This window comes from Colobus angolensis, unplaced genomic scaffold, assembly GCF_000951035.1.
Source record: "Colobus angolensis palliatus isolate OR3802 unplaced genomic scaffold, Cang.pa_1.0 Scaffold102, whole genome shotgun sequence".
NCBI lineage: Eukaryota > Metazoa > Chordata > Mammalia > Primates > Cercopithecidae > Colobus > Colobus angolensis.
In genome coordinates, this window is record NW_012111142.1 from 8,902,085 (window position 1) to 8,922,239 (window position 20,155).

Consider the following 20,155-nt stretch of genomic DNA (forward strand, 5'->3'; position numbering starts at 1 on the left):
TAGTGTAGAAGGAGGAAGCTGAACACTAGGATATTCAGAGAAACATGAGGTTCTATTCCTGCCTTCAAGAAGCTTAGAGTCTAGCTGAGGACATAAAATGTGTAATAATACAAAACATGCAGCACGGATAGCAACCACACAGTGGCTGATAAGGAAATGTGCAGCCCTGTATTTCCTGGTGCCTCTCTCCCTGGCTCAACCCACAGGCCCCTTCCTTTAAGAATGTTAGTATGTAGGTAAGAAAGCAATGATTTGAGCAGCAAAAGAAGTGGGTTTCCTACCTCAATCAATTTCTTACTTGCTATGTGAAGTATCAGTGTCTGGTACTTCGTTGCTCAGTTTCTAAATCTGTGCAATGAGGTGGGTGAGCTAAATGACTTACCTAATTATAATGACTAATATCCTTTCACCTGTGTCCTGAAGTTGACAGAGCATGGACATGAGGATTAGATGGACTTGGGTTCAGGTCCCAGATATTCTTACCAACTGCCCATGGGCAAGCCACTTCCCTTTTCTGAGCTTCTGTCTTCCAGTGTGTGAAATGAGTGTAATGGCACTTTCCCTTGAAAGGACTGTGTGATCTCTGAGAAAGAGAATGTGTGAAGAAGTCCCCAGCCCTGGTTCTGGTATATTGTCGGTGCTCAATAAGCAGAGGTGGTTTTCACATTGTTATTGTAATCCATACAGTCTTTCCAGGTGATTCCATGGGTGATTTGTGGAGCAGTGCAGCTTGCCTCTCTTCTTGCCCACCTTTGTCTCCTTAGCTGCTCATTAGCAAAGTGGTAAAGGTAGCAAGGAAAGGTGAAGATCAAACCTGTCCATAGGCCTGTCCTGCCTTTCAGTTAATAACAGCAGTAACAGATTTGTAAACTCTGTGGGAAGAGACTGTAATTAATGACCAGTTGGAGAATATCAGTATATTTTAATTTTTCACCCACACTCTTGCCCCTCAGCACAACAAATAAAGGAGTGATGAGCATGGAAATGTAGAGCCAATTTTCTTTCTTTCTTTTTTTTTTTCCCTCTCTTTATGTCAGTTTATTTCTAGACATGCCTTCCAAGAACATGGGTTTATCTGTTACTTCCTCTGTTTCAAACTACGTAGTCATTCGCATTCTTTGAAGTGTAACTGTTATCCACGTTAAATACATTTCTGTAATTTCCTGACATGACACTATGACTTCAGCCAAATATATCTTGTTCATTGTTCCTAAACATACTATGTTTATTTCTGGCTATAGACTCTTGTTCATGGTTTTTCTTCTTAGGATGACTTCTCATCTCACTTTCAAATCTTTCCTTCCTTTAAAATACAGCTTAAAGCCTGTTTTCCACCATGAGGTCTTTTAGAACTGTTCAGCCTCTTTCCCACCATTCATACCCCAAAGGTTTGACTTTCTTGTGAACTCGTATAGATCTTATTGTCTCCATTTTCTGCTTGAAACTGAAGATATATTATCTTAAATATATTTTCTTTATTTTTCTTTTCTCATCAACTAATGTTACACGTTATTTGAAGGAAAGCGTCTCAGACTTTTTAATACAGCCAGCACTGAGTAGCTATCCAGTCAATGTCATAAGGAGAATGGAATATCTAACAAGGACATTATGCATGGAATACTGCTCTCCAACTCAGATGACTATTTGCCATTACGTGACATCTATTTTGATTACAGCTTTTTATTATGTATATGTTGTGCTTATAATCCCACTTCATTGAGAATGAGGTTGGGAGTGAATTGTAAAGGTATTTATCCAAGGTCCAAAGAAAGAAAATATTGATGCTTGGAATATTGCAGTTAGGTCATTCTAAACTCCATTTATGTTTCTTTGACAAAAGAGCAAATTTGAGCCTGAAAACTGGTGCAAGGATACCTTAGCATATCTATTGTACATGTTATAGGGTGAGGAGTTCACAGTCAAATGAGCAACAGGGATCTGGTACATGTCACTGTTCTGCAGTGCTTTCATGGTGACTTATAGGAACAGATTTAATATGGTTTAGTGAGGGCTTAAGCTTCTCCAAACAAATAACACACAATGTTATTTGAAATCAGATGCAGTAGTTACTTGCCTTTGAGTACTCCTTCTTTCAATTAGCAGCCAATTTTCTCTATCACTCTAAAAATTATATTAGATTTTTTAAATCTGTAGCTACCAATTTGATAATGGTGATAGTGGCTACCATGTATTGAGCGCCTACTATTGGCCAAACACTTTACATTCCTTATGTTATTTAATCTTCACAAGTTTATGAAGTTAAGTATACTATGGGAATCCCATTTTGAGCTGAGTTAGAATTCCAGCTCTGCCACCTACTGTATATGCATCACTGGGTCAACTACTTAACATCTCTGATCCTGTTTTCTCATTTTTAAATGAAATATATCTGAGAACATTGCAAAGATTCATAATAATACATGCAAAGAAATCATCACTTTGCCTGGTTTCTGATATACACTCAGTAAAAGTAGTTATCAACGTCATCATCATTCTTGTATCCAGCTGTTGGGCTACTTCAAAAGGAATTGAAGTGACCACTACGTCACTCATTACGCTCCAGGATGGTTCAGTGGGAGGCAGTAGTGTGGGGGGGGTCAGCCGCAGAAGGTTTTTGGAGTCAGACTGACCAAGTTTTAAATCAAGGCTCTGTCATGTTCTTAATGGGTGACCTAAACAAAGTGGATGATGATGTCTGTCATTTACAGTTGGCTGTGAAAGTCAAACAAGATAATTTATTTAAGGCATTTGCATAATTGTCTGGGACATAGAAATTATTTAATAAATGGTGACTATTGCCATTGTCATCCTTCTTATAGTACCTATACTGGGAATGATGGTGTAAACCATAAGGTTCATTCCCATTGATTCCCTATTTTCTAGGTTGCTGTCAAATAATGAAGATATTTACGTGGCAGGAAGGTTGGTGCCAATATTCCCTTAGCGACTTCTCCATGTTATTGCCTGTGGTTGGGATCATTAAGACAATTTTCTTTTCTAACTGGTAGATAATGTTTCCTTCCAGAAATGTACATCTTTGTTTGGATGATTTTGAGAAGAAGAAACACACTAATAAAAAAAACTAGGGTGGTCTTTCGCTTAATTAACAGAATTAATTATTTTAAGGATTACTTTAAAAACACATGTGTTTTTGAGTCACTAAGTAAATAATTCTATTCTGATTTAAACTGCAAGTCATTGTCTTGTGCTACCTGCTGTCTAAACTGAAATAAATAAGAAAAATTTAATTTAGGATGTATAACAGGTTGAATAATGGCCACGCAAAGATATCGAGTCCTAATTTATGGAACTTGTAAATTTTACCTTATTCGGAAAGCTGGCCATTGCAGACATCGTTAAAGTTTTTGAGATGAGGATATTACCCTGGATTGTCTGGATAGCACTAAGTGTCATCACAGTGTCTTTGTAAGAAGAAGGCAGAGAGAGATTACAGGCATGTCAGAGCAAAATGAGCATGGAGGGATCAAACACGTTTAAATAGGAACAGTCTAAAATTCTTCAGCACTTCTCAGAGATGAGTGAGGTAGAATAACAAATTTCAGACTTTGATGTTGAATGAACTAGGTCAAAATTGTGTGTGTTCCACCACTTACTGCTATGCAATTTTGAATAACTCATCAGAAACATTCACAGAGCACCTCTCTGTCTGAATGGTGGGTCTGGAGGCAGGATGACCATTTGCAAACTTTGCAAGATCTCAGGTGACTAAAAAGCAGGGATTAATTCAGGGCAGTGGGACTGGGGATGAAGAGGAAGGCAGAGATAATTATTAGAAAAACAGCTGGCATTCCACAAATTAAAAACTCTAATGACATACTACCCTACTCCTGAAAGAATGGCCATAATTAAAAAATCGAAAAATAATAGATGTTGACATGGATGTGGTGAAAAGTGAACTCTTTTACACTGCTGGTGGCAATGTCAACTAGTATAACCATTATGGAAAACATTGTGGAGATTTCTTAAAGAACTAAAAGTAGAACTACCATTCAATCTAGCAGTCTCACTACTGGGTATCTACCTAAAGGGAAAAAAAAAAGTCATTATATACAAAAGAGACTGTAATGCATGTTTATAGTAGCAAAATTCACAATTGGAAAATATGGAAACAACCTAAATGCCCATCAACCAACGAGTGGATAAAGAAAATGTGGTACTATACACCATGGAATACTACTCAACCATAAAATGGAATGAAATGAATGGCTTTTGCAGCAACTTGGATGGACTTGGAGGCCATTATTGTAAGTGAAGTAACTCAGGAATTGAAAACCAAATATCGTATCTTTTCACTTATAAGTGGGAGCTAAGCTACGAGGATGCAAAGGCACAGGAATAATATAATGGACTTTGGGGACTTGGGGGGAAGGGTGGGGAGGGCGAGGGATAAAAGACTACACACTGGGTACAGTGTATACTGCTCGGGTGATGGATGCACCAAAATCTCAGAAATCACCATGAAAGAACTTAACCGTGTAACCAAAACCCACATTTCCCAAAAGCTGCTGAAATAAAAATGAAAAAATAAAAGAAGGAAAACATCTGGAATTCCTTAAACATGTATTCTGAGCCAGATGCATGAGAAGGGTTCTGTGTGCATTACTTGTGTATTGCTCATAACAATTCTAGAAAGTAGGTACTCCTACTACTCCAATTTATACATAAGGAAACTGAGCACAGAGACTATTAAAAATATTCCCAAAGTAACAACGCAGATAAGAAGCAAAGCCAGATCTAAACTGCGGAACTGAATCTTAACACTGAAACTTGGCAGTAGTGTGCTAATAGACAAGGTTCAGGCAGTGAGTGGTATGCCAAGTGGGGAAGGGAGTATCTAATAGAGGCATGTATGTCTGAAGGGAATTTTAAAACAATAATAAAACAGACTAGAAGTTACACTGTGTTTTATTATGTATTTATTTATTTACGAGACAGAGTCTGGCTCTGTCACCTAAGCTGGAGTGCAGTGGCACAATCCAAGCTCATGGCAGCCTTGAACGCCTGGGCTCAAGTGATCCTCCTGTCTCAGCCTCCTGAGTAGCTGGGACTCTGGGTGTGCACTGCTATGCCCAGCTAATTTTGTGTGTGTGTGTATTTTTTGTAGAGAGCAAGTCTTGCTATGTTGCTGAGGCTGGTCTTGAACTCCTGGGCTCAAGTAATCCTCCTGCCTCAGCCTCCCAAAGTGCTGGGATTACAGATGTGAGCCACCACACCCAGTTGACTATGTTTTATTATCACTGTGAGCCAGGGATTCTGAACAAAGTCAGAATTTTAATGCTCCCCTCTGCCTGAGTGGAGGGCTCCCATCATCCCTCTTCCCTTCATATGTCAATGGTATTAGGGATCATTTTGAACTATTCAAAACCATTTAGATGGGCAAAGTAGACACACCTCTGTTCATTGGGTGTGTTGGTCTTTTCCATAGATGAAAATGAAATTCTCAAGAACACACCTGGGACATCTCCTGGATTATCTCATCTCCTCATGGGCAGTTTGGTATTTTGTTTCTAAGCGATTAGTTCCTCCAGAAGACTCTCATTAGTGGGCAATAGATTTGCCACGACTCACACAGAAATAAACGTGCCTATGTACAGATAGCGACTTTTCTGCCTATGAGCCATAACACACATCTTTTGCAGCCTCACTCAACACTACCCTACAAACAAAATTGGGAGACGCAGAAACAAATTTCACCATCCATGTACAATGGCTTTCAAACAACAATTTCTAGACCCAGTTTCTCCCCAGGCCCCTAGACATAGTGATCTGCTTAATCTCCATTTGAATGCCCAATACACACATCAAATATGAAATGCCCCAAAACCAGTTGTAAGTGTCTTACCTTTTTGTCCTGGCATGGAAAGCAATCTGTCCACTCTGACCAGTTGCTCAGCTGGCAGGTAACTGCTGCAGGTGTGGCTGCCCGTCTTACTCTCCTAAAGAAAGGAAAGATCCCTGCATCAATTTTGAGATGCAAATTTTAAGCAAATGAGAAAGCTGTGCACATTTTCCTTCCAGTAAAACATGGTTTGAAAGAAATGAGGAATGAACATTTATTGTACTCCTACTTTATGTAGAAATGCCAACAGAAATGAGAGAGTGTATGGTGCTAGAGGGTTTATATAAATTATCCCTTTAATACCATATCAGTCCCCCATGCATCAAATTATTATAATTTTAGAGAGAAGAATATTAAAGAGGGCTAACAATTTTTGAACAGCCAAAGTAGCAGAAAGCTCAGTGGTTAAGAATGTGGAGTCTGGGGTAAGAGGATTGGGTTTGAATCTTAACCACCACTTGCTGACTTTGAAAACTTGAGTAAATTACTTAATATCTCTGAACTACAGCTTTCCCTTCTGTAAAACTACATTAAAAATAACATTACCTAAAAGGGTTATTGAAAGTGTATTGAAATGCTTATGAAAGGTTTACTACAAGATGACTTTCATTATTACATGCTGGGACATTATGTGGATTATCTCATTTAATCCCTATAACAATCCTTGGAGATAAATATTATTAGATCTATTTTATGTACAGTGTAAGAAAGCTGGGATTCCTAAAAGCTAAATAGCCCTGAAGTCATAGCCCAGGAACGACAGAGGCAAAAATGGAACTGGTTGGTTTGATGGCAAAACCCATTACCTGCTCCTCATCATGCTACTGCCTCATTTTATGAATCAGCCAACAGACGTGAGAGAGTGTATCTCCAAGCCCACGATCCTTCTCTTACCCCATGCTTCCCCCTCACCAATTAAAAAGCCTACTCAGGGAAAGGGGGACAAGCCACAAGCTTGCCTGGCTTCCACATTAGCTTCTTCCCATAGCACCACTGCTACAACTTCAAGGCCAGGTTGGCCCACGGGGAAAGTGGGAACATTGTCTGTTAACACTAGAATTACCACAGCCTCTGAGAGCCAGGCAGCCACCACTGTGAAGAATGGCATGATTATAACCCTCGTGTAGGAACAGAAAGTGTTTCAAATCTCAGACTAATTATGTAATGAATTTGATGAATAATGACACCTAAGTTGAAACTTCGCACAAGGAGCCATGGAATAGTTCAGAAAATTTTGTCTATCTTTAACTCTGGTTCTCCAACTTTTGGTCTCAGGATACCTTTACATTTCTGCAAATTATTAAAGACCTCAAAGAGCTGGTAAGTGGGCTAGATCTACCAATATTCACAGAATTCAAAATTAAAACTGAGAAATTGAAAAAATACTTGTTTATTAACTTATTTAAAATTACAATAACAAACCTATTACATGTTACCATAAGTATACATTTTTTCAAATCCCTTTAATGTCTGGTTTAGAAGAAAGTAGCTAGAATCTTATTTCTGCTTCTTCATCCAATCTGTTGCTATATATTGATTTGGTTGAAATTTATGAAGAAAACTCAGCCTCACATGGTTACGTAGTTGAAAAGGGGAGGAGTGTTTTAGCAGTCTTTTCCAATAACTCTGGATGCTCTCTTTTGGTATTAAAGGAAAACTTGACAAGAGGAAATTTCTTACATGTTAGTGGCATGTGGAACCTGAAAGCATATCAGTGAATTTTTTGTTCTCTGTCACATTAAAATCCACTGGTCTTTACACTTTGAATGGATCTTGTGCCCATATACAATTTTTATAACATCAGACATTCGAAATTTGGAAAATCATGGTTCACTGAGTATGTGCCTTACAAATATTAATACATTTCACTGTATAATATCTAAACATCAAACTTGTTAATATCACCAGTGATCTCATCAAGCTCATGGTAGTGGATATGTTTCCAAAATTTTGATTTTCTCATAGAAGCTCCAATCTTGTTATTAGTAACAAGTAAACGTTATTTGTTTTCCTTGAAATGATAGGGTCTCTGCATTTTTTTATACAATGCCTGGCAAATATCTAAGCCCAAATAACCATAGTTTGGCAGTTTTTTCATCAAGAAAAAATGGTGTTCCAGGAAAAAAAGTGGTCTTATTGACTGATGTTTATGTCCCCCAAAAATTTATATGTTGAAACCTAATCCCCAATCTGATGGTATTAGGAGGTGGGGCTTTTGGGAGGTGACTAGGTTATGAGGGTGAAGCCCTCATGAATGAAATTCGTGCCCTCATTAAAGAGATCACAGGGACCTCCCACATCCCTTCCACCACGTGAGGACACAGCTAGAAGATGATCACCAGTTAACCAAAGAAGTAGGCCCTCACCAGACACTGAATCTGCCAGCGCCTTGATCTTGGACTTCCCAATCTCCAGAACTGTGAAGAATACATGCTTGCTGCTTAAACATCCAGTCTATGGTGATTTGTTACAGTAGTCCAAGTAGTGAGACAAGTGGCTACCTTAACTTACAGCTCAGATAATTGCTTTTCCTCAAAACAATCATCATACTCAGTGCATACTCAGTGATTTCTCTATGCATTCTTCCCATTTTGTTACATAGAATACTTAAGTTACATCTATTCAAGGATGGAGGTTTAATTAAATTAACAATTCTTACTGCTTCTAGAAGGACTTTCTTAAGTAAAACTTAAAACTTAGGAGTTTTGTTTGTTTGTGTGTGTGTTCTTTCCTGTGAGTTCAGTGCCACTGCCTCGATTTTGACCAAGGCCCTAGCAGTTTTATCCATTGGTGCCTCTGCACCATCGGTGCAACTGTAAACACAGTAAAAGGGTAAAATAATGTCTTACCATTATTATGAGAACTGTTTCGAACTTACAGGTCCCCTGAGAAGATATTGGGGACTCCCTGGGGTCTGCAGAACACACTTGGAGAAACTCTAATCTGTAACACAGTGCTAGCAGGCAGAAGCCCTCCCATCCCTTCAAAGAAAGCGTCATTGCCCAGCTCACAATCTTCCCCCTACATCAATTCCTGTCCTCATGCTGGGAGACTCATCATCCCTACAAACGAGTCATCCAACTCTCTGGTTGCTCAGTTGCTCCTCTTCCTTATCTGTAATAATCTTCTCCTCTGAAACTTCTCACTCTCTAAAACAACTTCTGCTCCAAGTCATTCATTCATGAATCACCTGTGAATAGTTACCTGGGCGCTCCACAGCCTCTTGTCTTTCTATCTTATATGCTTAAGGGAATTCCCACTGCGCTTCTTCTTGAACCTCATTGGGATCTCCATTATCTCGACATCTAAGCTTCCTCCCTTTCAATAAGAACCCCTCTTATCTTTATTTACCTTTATAACCAGTTTTGATTCCATGATTCATCACTTTAAAATCTTACCTATATTCTAAACACCTAGATCCCACTGTTCCCTGGATCACACCTAACTGTAAATCCCAACCCTGAATGAATCCAATTATCTACCTCTTTACTTTGGTTAATTCCTATGTAACTTTCATTCTCATCATAAACATCAATTCCTTAGGGAAATATTTCCTGCTATCCAGACTGGTTGAAAACCTCCTTCATATGATTTGGTCAATCTCTGCACATTTTCTCAATATTTAATTATCAAACTTGTAATATTTGTAAAATTTATTTTTTCTCTACCAGATTCTAGGCTCTATGAATGCAGAAACTGTCTATATTTGCTACAGAGTTCCCAGCACCTATCATGGGCCAGGCCGATGGAAAGTGCTCAGTAAATATTTACAAAAGGCAAAAAAGAAGGAAGGGAAAGAGGGAGGGAAAAAGGAAGGAAGGAAGGGAAGAGAAAGAATAAAAACAATTTCTGGGATATAGACAGTGACATTGTTGAGATATTTATTTGAACCTGATTCTTATAATCTAAATTAAATTAGATCCTGGTATCTCGACATTCAAATGGCTCAGGGTTTGTTACACACGCCATTTTTCTAATAGACTGTTCTAATAATAAAAGTTTGAAGTGTGGGAACATGGATAATCGGAAGGAGAGAGAGAAGGTATAGAGAGAAGGTTTGGGAACAGGAAAGGACTCCAGCATTATTTCTGCATCTCACTACAGAATTGTCAAGATAATGTCACTGTAAGCCCATAGAGACCGCGTTATGCGTCACACCGGAGGGAAACAGTACTAATGGATGGAAGCAAAAGCCTAGACAGAGCAGTGGTGTATTTCTGTAGTTTCAAAAGCCTTGTGACATGATGTCTAGATGGAGGCATACATGCTAATGCTATCACGGAGGCCAGAGTACAGAAAGTACACCAGGACCATTCATTAAAATTGTTACAGGGCTCCAACGTTTTAGCCAATACCAACGTGACCAACATTTTATTATTCCAATAAATTTTTCAATGTAGTTCATTTTTTGATCATTATAAAAGTAATACATTCTCATTACAGAGAACACGGGAAAGATTATAAATGAAAAGAATTGGCCCAAATTTTACTATCATGAATATTTAGTTATATTTTCTTCTGTTTATTTTCATAACACATTGAGGTCATACTGAGTATTACATTTTATATCCTGATTCTTCCACTTAATAATAGAGCAGAAAACTAAACTATTTATGGTAATACACATTGTTCCACTCCTCTTACATTAAGCAATTAGATTATTGAGTCCTCAGTTTTTCCGTATTCAAGTTATTTGTTGAAGATCTATCCTGTAGAGTGGGATGACTGCATTGAAGGGATTTTAGAGCTTATGGCACATATTGCCAAATGGCTTTCCAAAAGAACTCTATAAATTGTTTAATTATTTAAGGAGCCATTCATAATTCCGTGGCCTAATAAATCTTGGAAAATATTTTTAAGGCATCTCTCAGCTGGCAAAAATCCACTCAATCAGTAAGACGTTTAATACGGAGCACAGGGACCTAGGAGTCTTTGCTTCTCATCTTCAGTTTGCCTCTCACCTGCTGGGCTACTATGAGCAAGCTGCTTCAATTGACTTTAAGTTTTTTAATCTGTAGAATGAGCACAAGTCTATACGGTGCTATCACAGCGTTTCTCAAAGAGTACCCTGCAGAGTACCAGTTCCTGAGATATGCACAGGGGTCAGGGAGGAAGAGGAGAAAAGTTCCATTTCAAATACATTTGGATGAACTGCATACACCATATCGTTCTTGGAGATTTAAAATGCCTAATAACATATTAAAGGCTCGGAGAGTTTCTGCATTTTAATTTGTTTACCCTGGCATTTCCCAAATTTTGTGAGGAAACACAGGCCATTTCTTTTTTTATGCATCATCTGTAAGACTATGTAACACAGTTGAAACACTGATGTAAAAGAAAGAGGTTTAGAGTTTGGCAAATATGCATTTGAATCTGATTTCTGCTACTTACTGAATTTCAATTTTCTTATAGCTATAAAACAGGGAAAATTGTTTGCAAGACTATTTTGAATATGGGGTGAGATCATGTATGTAAAATCTCAAGCACAAGCCTGGCATACATGTTAGCATCACTCTAACCTTGTCAACCTCACACATGCTAATAATCAAACCTCTCCATCTTCATCAAAAATGTATTGAAGGTACTCGAATAGGGCTGTGGACAAGTGACACGCTTCCCATCTGCCTTTTAAAATAGAGCAGCTTATTGGGCAAAGGGTCTAAAACCTAGAGTTGAATAAGCAACGTGCAAGTTAAATACTTGACCCAGAATGTGGCCACTTCAGCAATTTAGAAAAGAAAATAATTAATTAGCTACCAATCCTAGGCTAGAAGGTCAGAAAGCCCAACCCTGATGATTACCAGGGGGTTGTCCTCATAAATTGGCTCAGCTTGTATTAAAATCTGATTATCACTAATCATATAATCTTGAGCCAGTCCCATCCAGTTACATGGAGATTCCATCATACAATAGAGGTATTTTAGATTTAACTTTGAAAGCGCTCAGTCTTCAGCAACCTCCATGTTGCTAAGTCCAGTAGAAAGTTGTCTGGTTTTGTTTTACTTGCCCTCTGCTATGGTTTATTTTTCCCCACTCATGTTGATTGCATGAGTGTAATAAGTAGGGGGGAAAAAACAAACTCGTATTGAAACTTGATTCCCGATGTGGCAGTGTTAGGCCTGGTGGGAGGTGTTGGGGTCATGAGACAGATCCCTCAGGAAAGGCTTAGTGCTGCTCTTGCAGTAGTGAGTGGGTTCTCCTGGCTAGACAGACTCATTCTCACTGGTTCCCATGGAAATTAGTTGTTATAAAGCAAGGTTCCTCCTCCTGTTTGGTCCCCTTCAAATGTGCCCACTTCCTTTTTTACCTTCTCTGCCATGTTTTGACGCAGCACAAAAGTCCTCACCAGGATGTTCCTATTTTCTTTATAGAACTTAAATTATATAAAATATTTGCATACACTTTTCTAGAACAGAAGCTTCATGAGAGCTGAGAGCAAGGACTTTGTCTTTCTCATTTATATCCCCAGGGCCCAGAACAGTGCCTGGCATATAATGGGTGCTCAATAAAACACAATAAGCATGTATATGTCAATTAAAAAAGGAAAAGCTCTCACCAGAAGCCAAGCAGACGCTGGCACCATGCTTCTTGTACAGCTTGCACAACCATGAGCCAAATAGACCTCTTTCCTTTATAGACTACACAGCTTCAGGTATTCCTTCATAACAACACAAAACTGACTAACACACAGTCTGTTAACCACTTTTTTCTTCATGAGAACTTTCATCTCTTGGACTTCTTCAGCATAATTCCTCCTCACTCTCTTCCTACCTCTGGCCAGTTTTCCTCCAAAAACTGGAATTCCTCAAGCTGCAGTCTGGTCTTTCTTCTTTTTCTCTTTCTGCTTTTCTCACCCTTAAGAAGGTAAGATCCATGTCCTTGGCTTCATACACGATCTGTGCAGATATTTCTACATTTAGGCCTTCAACCTAGACTAGTCCTCTGTAATCCTGTTTTGTTTATCCAACTTCTCCATTTGATATGTCTATCAAATGCCTCTTAGACATGGCAAACTTAATGGTTCCACATCTAAACTATTCATTTTCTCTTTCAAGCAGTTCCTTGTTATGCCTTCCTGTGGGCCAAGACCTTCTTCTACTTTACTTTCTCCAATCCATTCTCTGCACAGCAATCAAGATAATTTTTTCAAATGAGAAATTAGATAATATCCTTCTTTTATAAGACTCTCAGTGATTTTTGTTTTGTGTGTGTGTTTTACTACACATAGACTCAAATCCAAATTTCTCATTGTGGTGCCTAAGGTCCTCTGGGATCTGGCCTCTGTCCAATTTTTTGACTTCTTCTTAAGGCATTTCTCTGCTTTCATGCTGCTCTCATTCTTCAGTCCTCAAACATGACAAGCCACTTCCAATCACAGAGTCTTAGCACAGGTGATCCCTCTGCTTTACCCTGCTCTTTACCCAGCTTCTCCCTACCGCCCTTCACGTCTCAGTTTAAATGCCACCTCCGCAGAAAATTCCCTCAATCAGCCTGTCTTTAGATTGCTCTGATATCCTCTAACAAAGGGCCCCGTTTATTTCCTTCACAGTATTTATCACAATGTAAAAGAAAAAAAATTATTTTTTTCTTTTGAGACAGAGTCTTGCTCTGTTGCTCACATCAGAGTGCAGTGGCACAATCTCGGCTCACTGCAGCCTCCGGCTCCCAGTTTCAAGCGATTCTCATGCCTCAGTCTCTCAAGTAGCTGAGACTACAGGCATGTACCACCATGCCCAGCTAATTTTTTATATTTTTAGTAGAGACCGGGTTTCACCGTGTTGGTCAGGATGGTCTCAAACCCCTGAGCTCAAGTGATCCACCTGCCTCATCCTCCCAAAGTGCTAGGATTACAGGTGTGAGCCACCACGCCCACAATTTCTAAGATAATATTTTTGGTTACATACTTATTGAGTCCATCGCTACACTGTAAATTCCATGAGTGTTGAAACACTATTTGTTCAGTTTATTACCTAACACCTAGCACACCTGTAATATTTATTTATTGAATGAATGAATAAATAAATCCAAAAAAGTATCCACTGTGTGCTAGATGCACATAGAATTCCATACAGAACTTTAAGTTCCAAGCATATACTGGGCTCTCCTGCAGTATTTGCAAAACGTTATTTCCTCCACAGAATGCTAATCATATCTCATTCATCTGGCCGAACCTTTCCACTTCAGTTCATTCTCTCCAGATAGCTTTCCTTAGCCTGATTGTCCTATGCTAACATAGCGCCATATACATAGAGCTTCTAACACTTTATTCTTACTCCTAGACTGCAAGCTCTGGAAGACTGAGATCATGACTGTATTGCTCACCATTGTACCCTAGTGCTGAGCACAGTACCTCGAATATATTATCTCACATAATCTTAAGTTATTTCATTAAAATTTCACAAGAACCCTGTGGGGGTAAGAAGTACTATTTCCATTTTATAGATGAGTAAAACAGATTCATAAGAAGTTGAAATAACTGGCTTAAGGTTATGTAGGTAGAAAGTGGCAAGGCCAGAATTCAAACCAACAAAGACTCCAAAGCCTATGCATTTTTAAAGCATTCCAAGATGTATTCTGAAGGATTTCTGACAAAAGAGAAATAGGGTAATAAAAATAATTTTCTAAAGACTTACCATGTACCAGGTTCTGCTATAAGTACTTTATATAAACTTACTCAAGTCCCGACAAAATCTCTATGAAATATGTATTATCTCCATTTCATAGATGGAAAAAAAAAATGAAGCCTAGGAAGTTGAAGCAACTGGCCCAAGTTCCATAGCCACTATGTGGTGATGCCAGGACTTAATCCCAGACTGATTATACTTCATAGACCAGACCTAATGCCACCTGAAGTATTGCTAAAGATCAGTTACCCTGAATAAAAGTCTCCATATTACATGATTCACTTTTGAGTCACATCCACTACTCCAATTGTTTTCATTAATTAAAAATTCATGTTTCCTGAATATACATAAATTTTCAGTCGTCTGTACTACTATTAAAAATATTCACATGGCCTTGGTCCAAGATGCTTTGGTAAATATACTCTGATGTCCACAAAAGCAATAAAATAAAAAGGGACATCATGATTGAAACTTCTTTAGGGTCAACTGCCTACAGGCCCACTTAACAAAAAGAAACAGCTTTAGATGCTTAGATAGTTGTCCTCTGTGTTTGAGGTCCCCATCCACGTTTTTTAAATTCCCCTAAGGAATTCTGCTTTTCATTAATGGAAAAGTTGGGTTGAAAATGTTGGCCTTCAACTGATGGATAATAAAAACAACACTCTTAGAAGAATGTAATAAGGGTTAAATTGGCCAGTATCCGTAAATGCCTATCAGAGTTATCTTGTCATTGAATACTCCTCTTCTCTCTCTAGGATTCAGTTTCTTTCTCTGTAACATGAGTGGATTAAGCTAGATACTAAATCATTCCTAATTCTAAAGACCAACAAAATAAAAATAATGGAATTAGCATACAAGAACTTTGAAAGAGTTATTGTAAATATGCTCTATTATTTGAGGAGAATTAAGAAGCTAATGAGAAGGGTAGTAGAAGATATTAAAAGATACCAAATGAGACATTTAAAACTGAAAATTATATTAACTGAAATTTAAAATTCACTGGATAGGCTTAACAGCAGACTAAACACTGCAGAACAAAAAATTAATAAATATATAGTTATAGAAACCAAAATGAAATAGAAAATAAACTGCCAACAACAAAAAAAAGAAAGAGCATCAGTGACCTGAGGGACTTTATCCAGCAGGCTAGCATCTCTGTAATTGGACTATCAGAAAGAGAGATGAGAATATATGGGGCAGAAAACATATATGAATGAATCATTGCAAAAATTTTCAATGAAAACTATAAACCCACAAAACCATATCACCTTGGAATTAGAAAAATATAAATCTAAAAGATGGCCCCAAAAAAGAATAAAATAGAAACAAAGAAGACATGGGACAAATAGAAAACAAATAGTAAAATGGCGAACTCAAGCCCAAGTTTATCAATAATTATATTTGATGTAAATGGTCTAATTACTATAATTAAACTACAGAGATTGTGAGACTAGCTAAAGCAAGTCTCATCTATGTACGTTCACATGAATTATATTTTTAAATATAGTCATATAAGTTAAAATAAAATAATAGAAAAAGATTTGCCAGGCACATACAGATCATAAGAAAGCAAGGATAACTATATGTATTAATGATAAATGATATAGGTTGTAGAACAAGGACCGTTGCCAGGGATAATGGAAGCCCTTCATGATAATAAGGGGGTAAATTATCAAGCAGTCAGAATAATTCTAGATGTGTGTGTGTGTGAGTGTGTGTGTGTGTTTAATAACAGAGTTTTAAAATACATGGAGCTAAAACTGATAGAACTGTAAGTAGGCAAATCCACAAATACAGTTGGAGATTGCAACATTCTTTTCTCAGTAATCAATAGAACAAGATGAAAACTTGAGTGACATTAACAACCAGCTTGACTTAATTGACTTGGAACTACACTGAACACAGAATAATGCACTTTTTTGAGCATATGGAGTATTCACTAAGGTTGGCCACACTCTTAGTAAAAACCAAATCCCAATACATTAAAAGAATTGCAATTAAAACTTCTAGGCAAATTAGAAACTTGAAATTAAAAACTTCTAAGCAACATACATACTGAAAGGTGTTATTTGTATAAAATATGTAATAGAGATCCACTGATTTTGAGGCTGAAGATTATAACTTCCTTCCATCACCATTGTTTTAAAATGTTTTTTTCAAATAACTACTTTTAATTAAGATTTTATAATGAGCAAACATTAAACATGGACTTACAAAATAAATGTGTGCCATTAAAATGTAAATCTATATATTATCTGTTTTCAATGTTAGAGTTCATGTGAAATTTTATTTTGCAGGGGAAAAGAGTGCTATTACTTAAAAATAAAGTTTAAAATCTCTGACTGAACAGAAAGATCCATGCCAATTGGCATATTATAAATTTGTTCTGTCTGATTATTGTCAACCATCAAGGGAATGAAAATACCAAAAAAGAACAATAACAATCACACAAAGCACTGGTGACAGCTTTCACTGAACACTTACTAGGTAATAGGTAATAGGTATTGATCTAAGTACTTTCATGCATTTAATTTTTGTTCTTACTTTCCTCCCATTTTACAGGTAAGGAAAATGAAGCTTGGAAAAATTAAATAACTTGCCTGAGATCAGACAGCTACTAAATGCCAGTGCCAGAATTTTAACCTAATAAAATCTTTTCACCATGTAGCTTTTCACTTTCAAAGTCAGTGTCAGACACACTGGCATTAGATACAAAGACCTCATGATTTCCTTCTTCAGCACTTTGTAAAGTATTTAATTGGTTCTAGTTTGCCTTGACTTGAAATTTGCCTCTTCACTGGTCTGTCTTGTTTGATAAGTTCATCAAACATCAAGACTCTTTGTTCATTTTCAAAAAGGATTACAATGATAAGCTGTTATAATTAAGAATATCTCGGCGGAGATTTCCTTTACCACAGTTCTCTTGCTTTATCTTCTAATTATTAGAGATGAATTTTCTGATTTCAAAATTGTATTTCCTTTAAATACAAGTTACAGATTAACTGCTTTTAAAATGCTTTCCTCCCTTCTGAACTGTTACTTAAAGGAACTCTCACTTGCTCTAGCATTTAAAAGCACTAATGATTCAAAATTGCATCATCTATCAAGAATTATAATTAAATAAATCTATTTAACATCTTTAATGTTTGGGAGAAAGGGATTGCTTTAAAGCTATCCCAAAGGTGAAATAAAGGACTGCTTAGGCTCCACAAAATACTTAATATTAAGATACAAAAAAAAAAAAAAAAAATCTCATGAAGCTAGGTTGGAAATCTCAAGAAAATAGAATGAGTGAAATGCAATGTACATATGAAACTATATCACTTCCCTCTATTATCCCATAGCAAAAGATAAAGTCAGTTTTAGAATCAAATGACCCAGCATCTCTATAGTCCTTTGCCTCCCCCAAAGTGATTTTGAACACATTATCTAATTTTATCCTCCCCCAAAACTATGAGACAGGTACTCTTATGATGCTCCTTTACAGATAAGGAAGTAGAGGTTAAGTTAACTGTTCAGCACCACTCAGGAAAACTATCATTTATTAAGTGTCTACTATAAGTTGAGTACATTTTATATTCAGGATCTTATTTTATCTACATTAACTCTTATAGAAGAGGTATTATTATTCTCATTTTACAGCTAGGGAAACTAAGGATCAAACAGGTTAAATGATTTACCCTGAATTACTCAGCTTCTAAGCATTAGAGCTGTGATTTACACGTAGGCCAATTTAGCACAGTCTTTTCACTGTCCCATCCTCCTCCACGGGAGTAGCAATAACATGAAAAGAGGTTATTTTCCATTCTAACATAGCCTCTGCTGCAAACATAAAAGTGTCTTAGTTCCCCAGCAGGTGATTCCTATGTGCAAGTTTTGCAGAGACATATGGCCCACTTACTGGTTCACCTTCTCCTGTGCAGTTACCCCAGGCTGACAAGTCATCAAAGACAAGATGAAGAAAACAACAGCAAACATCTCAGCCAGAAGCCACCGCGCTATATTACCTTGAAGGAATAAAACTATCTATTCAGGAAATTGGAGTAAAAGATGTCTACAGGCTGGGACCTGTAAGATCTATCTGATGTTAGAAACTCACCCAGATACACACAAATTCGCACAGAACTCAATTGATTCTCTTTCAAATGTGGTTAAATAGTAACCAGAGTATTGATTACCTAAATACTCTAAAAATGTTCCAGACACCAAAGGCCACTGCCCTTTAGACCTTTTGAAAAACAAATCCATGTGGTTAAGGAAAAGAAGATATTTAACCAACAACAGCTTAGCAAAGAGGTCTTATTTTCAAACAGAGACAAAAACCAAACCACGATGCAGTTCTAGAATTCCTGGTCTTTTCCGGTATCTCTTGGAACTTCTGAGGTCAGATCAATCTATTTCACAAGACTGAAACAAGGCTAATATTGTCATATCAACTCAGACATAAAGCACTCAGAAAAATGTAGGAAATGCCAACAGTTATATGAAAGCTCTACTATATATTGCCAAACATCTAAATCCTGAAATATATGTGTAATTCAATGGACTTTCCACTTTTCATACAGACACTGGCTATCATCAAGGTCCAGCATATCTGTTTCTCGAGGGGGCCAGATGTCTTAAATAGACATCTCCAGAAGCACTCTCTAGAATTATAATGTCAAATGTCAATAGAACCACATATCTGGGCTAACGGTACCATACCTGCATACAATCTCTTACTCTCCAAGACATAAATTAAATTAAATTAAGAGATGAGGTGTCCTTTGTAGGGACACGGATGCAGCTGGAAACCATCATTCTCAGCAAACTATCGCAAGAACAGAAAACCAAACACCACATGTTCTCACTCATAGGTGGGAATTGAACAATGAGATCACTTGGACACAGGAAGGGGAACATCACACACCGGGTCCTATTGTGGGGAGGGTGGGGAGGGATAGCATTAGGAGATATACCTAATGTAAGTGACTAGATTAGGGTGCAGCACAGCAACATGGCACATGTATACATATGTAACAAACCTGCACGTTGTGCACATGTACCCTAGAACTTAAAATACAATAATAATAAAAAATAAAAATAAAACTGCCAAGTCTGACATTTTGAAAACAAAAAACAAACAAACAAACAAACAAAATTAATAGAGATGGATGGATAGATAGGTAGGTAAATAGATGATGGATAGATACACAGACAATAATTGAATGCCTACTATGTGGCAGGCATTTCATATGTCTTATTTAATTTTCATAGCAGGGATATGAGATAGAAATTATTAATTCCATGTAGATGGAATTAATGAAGACGAAGAAATTTAGGCCCAGAGAAAGGAACTAACTTGCCAAAAGTTGTACAGCTATCTCAATATCATTGGGAATATTTAGATTCTCTCATTAGCAGGACTGTCCAGTAGTATCATTACTGATCTCAAAGTTAGGGGAAATTTTAATGAATGACTAGTATGCTTAAGAAAATGTGTTTCCGATTTAAATGTGGAGATTATTTTAAAGGCACCAAATTGTTATCATCTCCCTTTTCTCAGAGATTTTGGTAAACTTGACAGAAGTAAATGTGGATTCTGGGTCCTGGTGAGTCCCTGGAGCCTGTGATTTCTGTGTCTCTCTTTCTCCTACCTCCTTTCATTTGGAATCCTGGGTCCTCTTGGCCT

General features: G+C 37.4%; 1 protein-coding gene across 1 annotated transcript in view; it reads right to left on the reverse strand.

Annotated features, from left to right (window-relative positions):
- The window catches only part of C8A (complement component 8, alpha polypeptide), a 62,527-nt gene extending 43,932 nt beyond the window's left edge, over positions 1-18,595 (reverse strand). The window contains exons 1-2 of the mRNA XM_011941439.1: positions 18,386-18,595; positions 5,864-5,957 (exon numbers count right to left, since the gene is read on the reverse strand). Coding sequence (XP_011796829.1) covers positions 5,864-5,957; positions 18,386-18,462 — 171 coding nt within the window. The 5' untranslated portion in view covers positions 18,463-18,595. The remainder of the gene's footprint in view (positions 1-5,863; positions 5,958-18,385) is intronic.
- Positions 18,596-20,155: the final 1,560 nt, after the last annotated feature.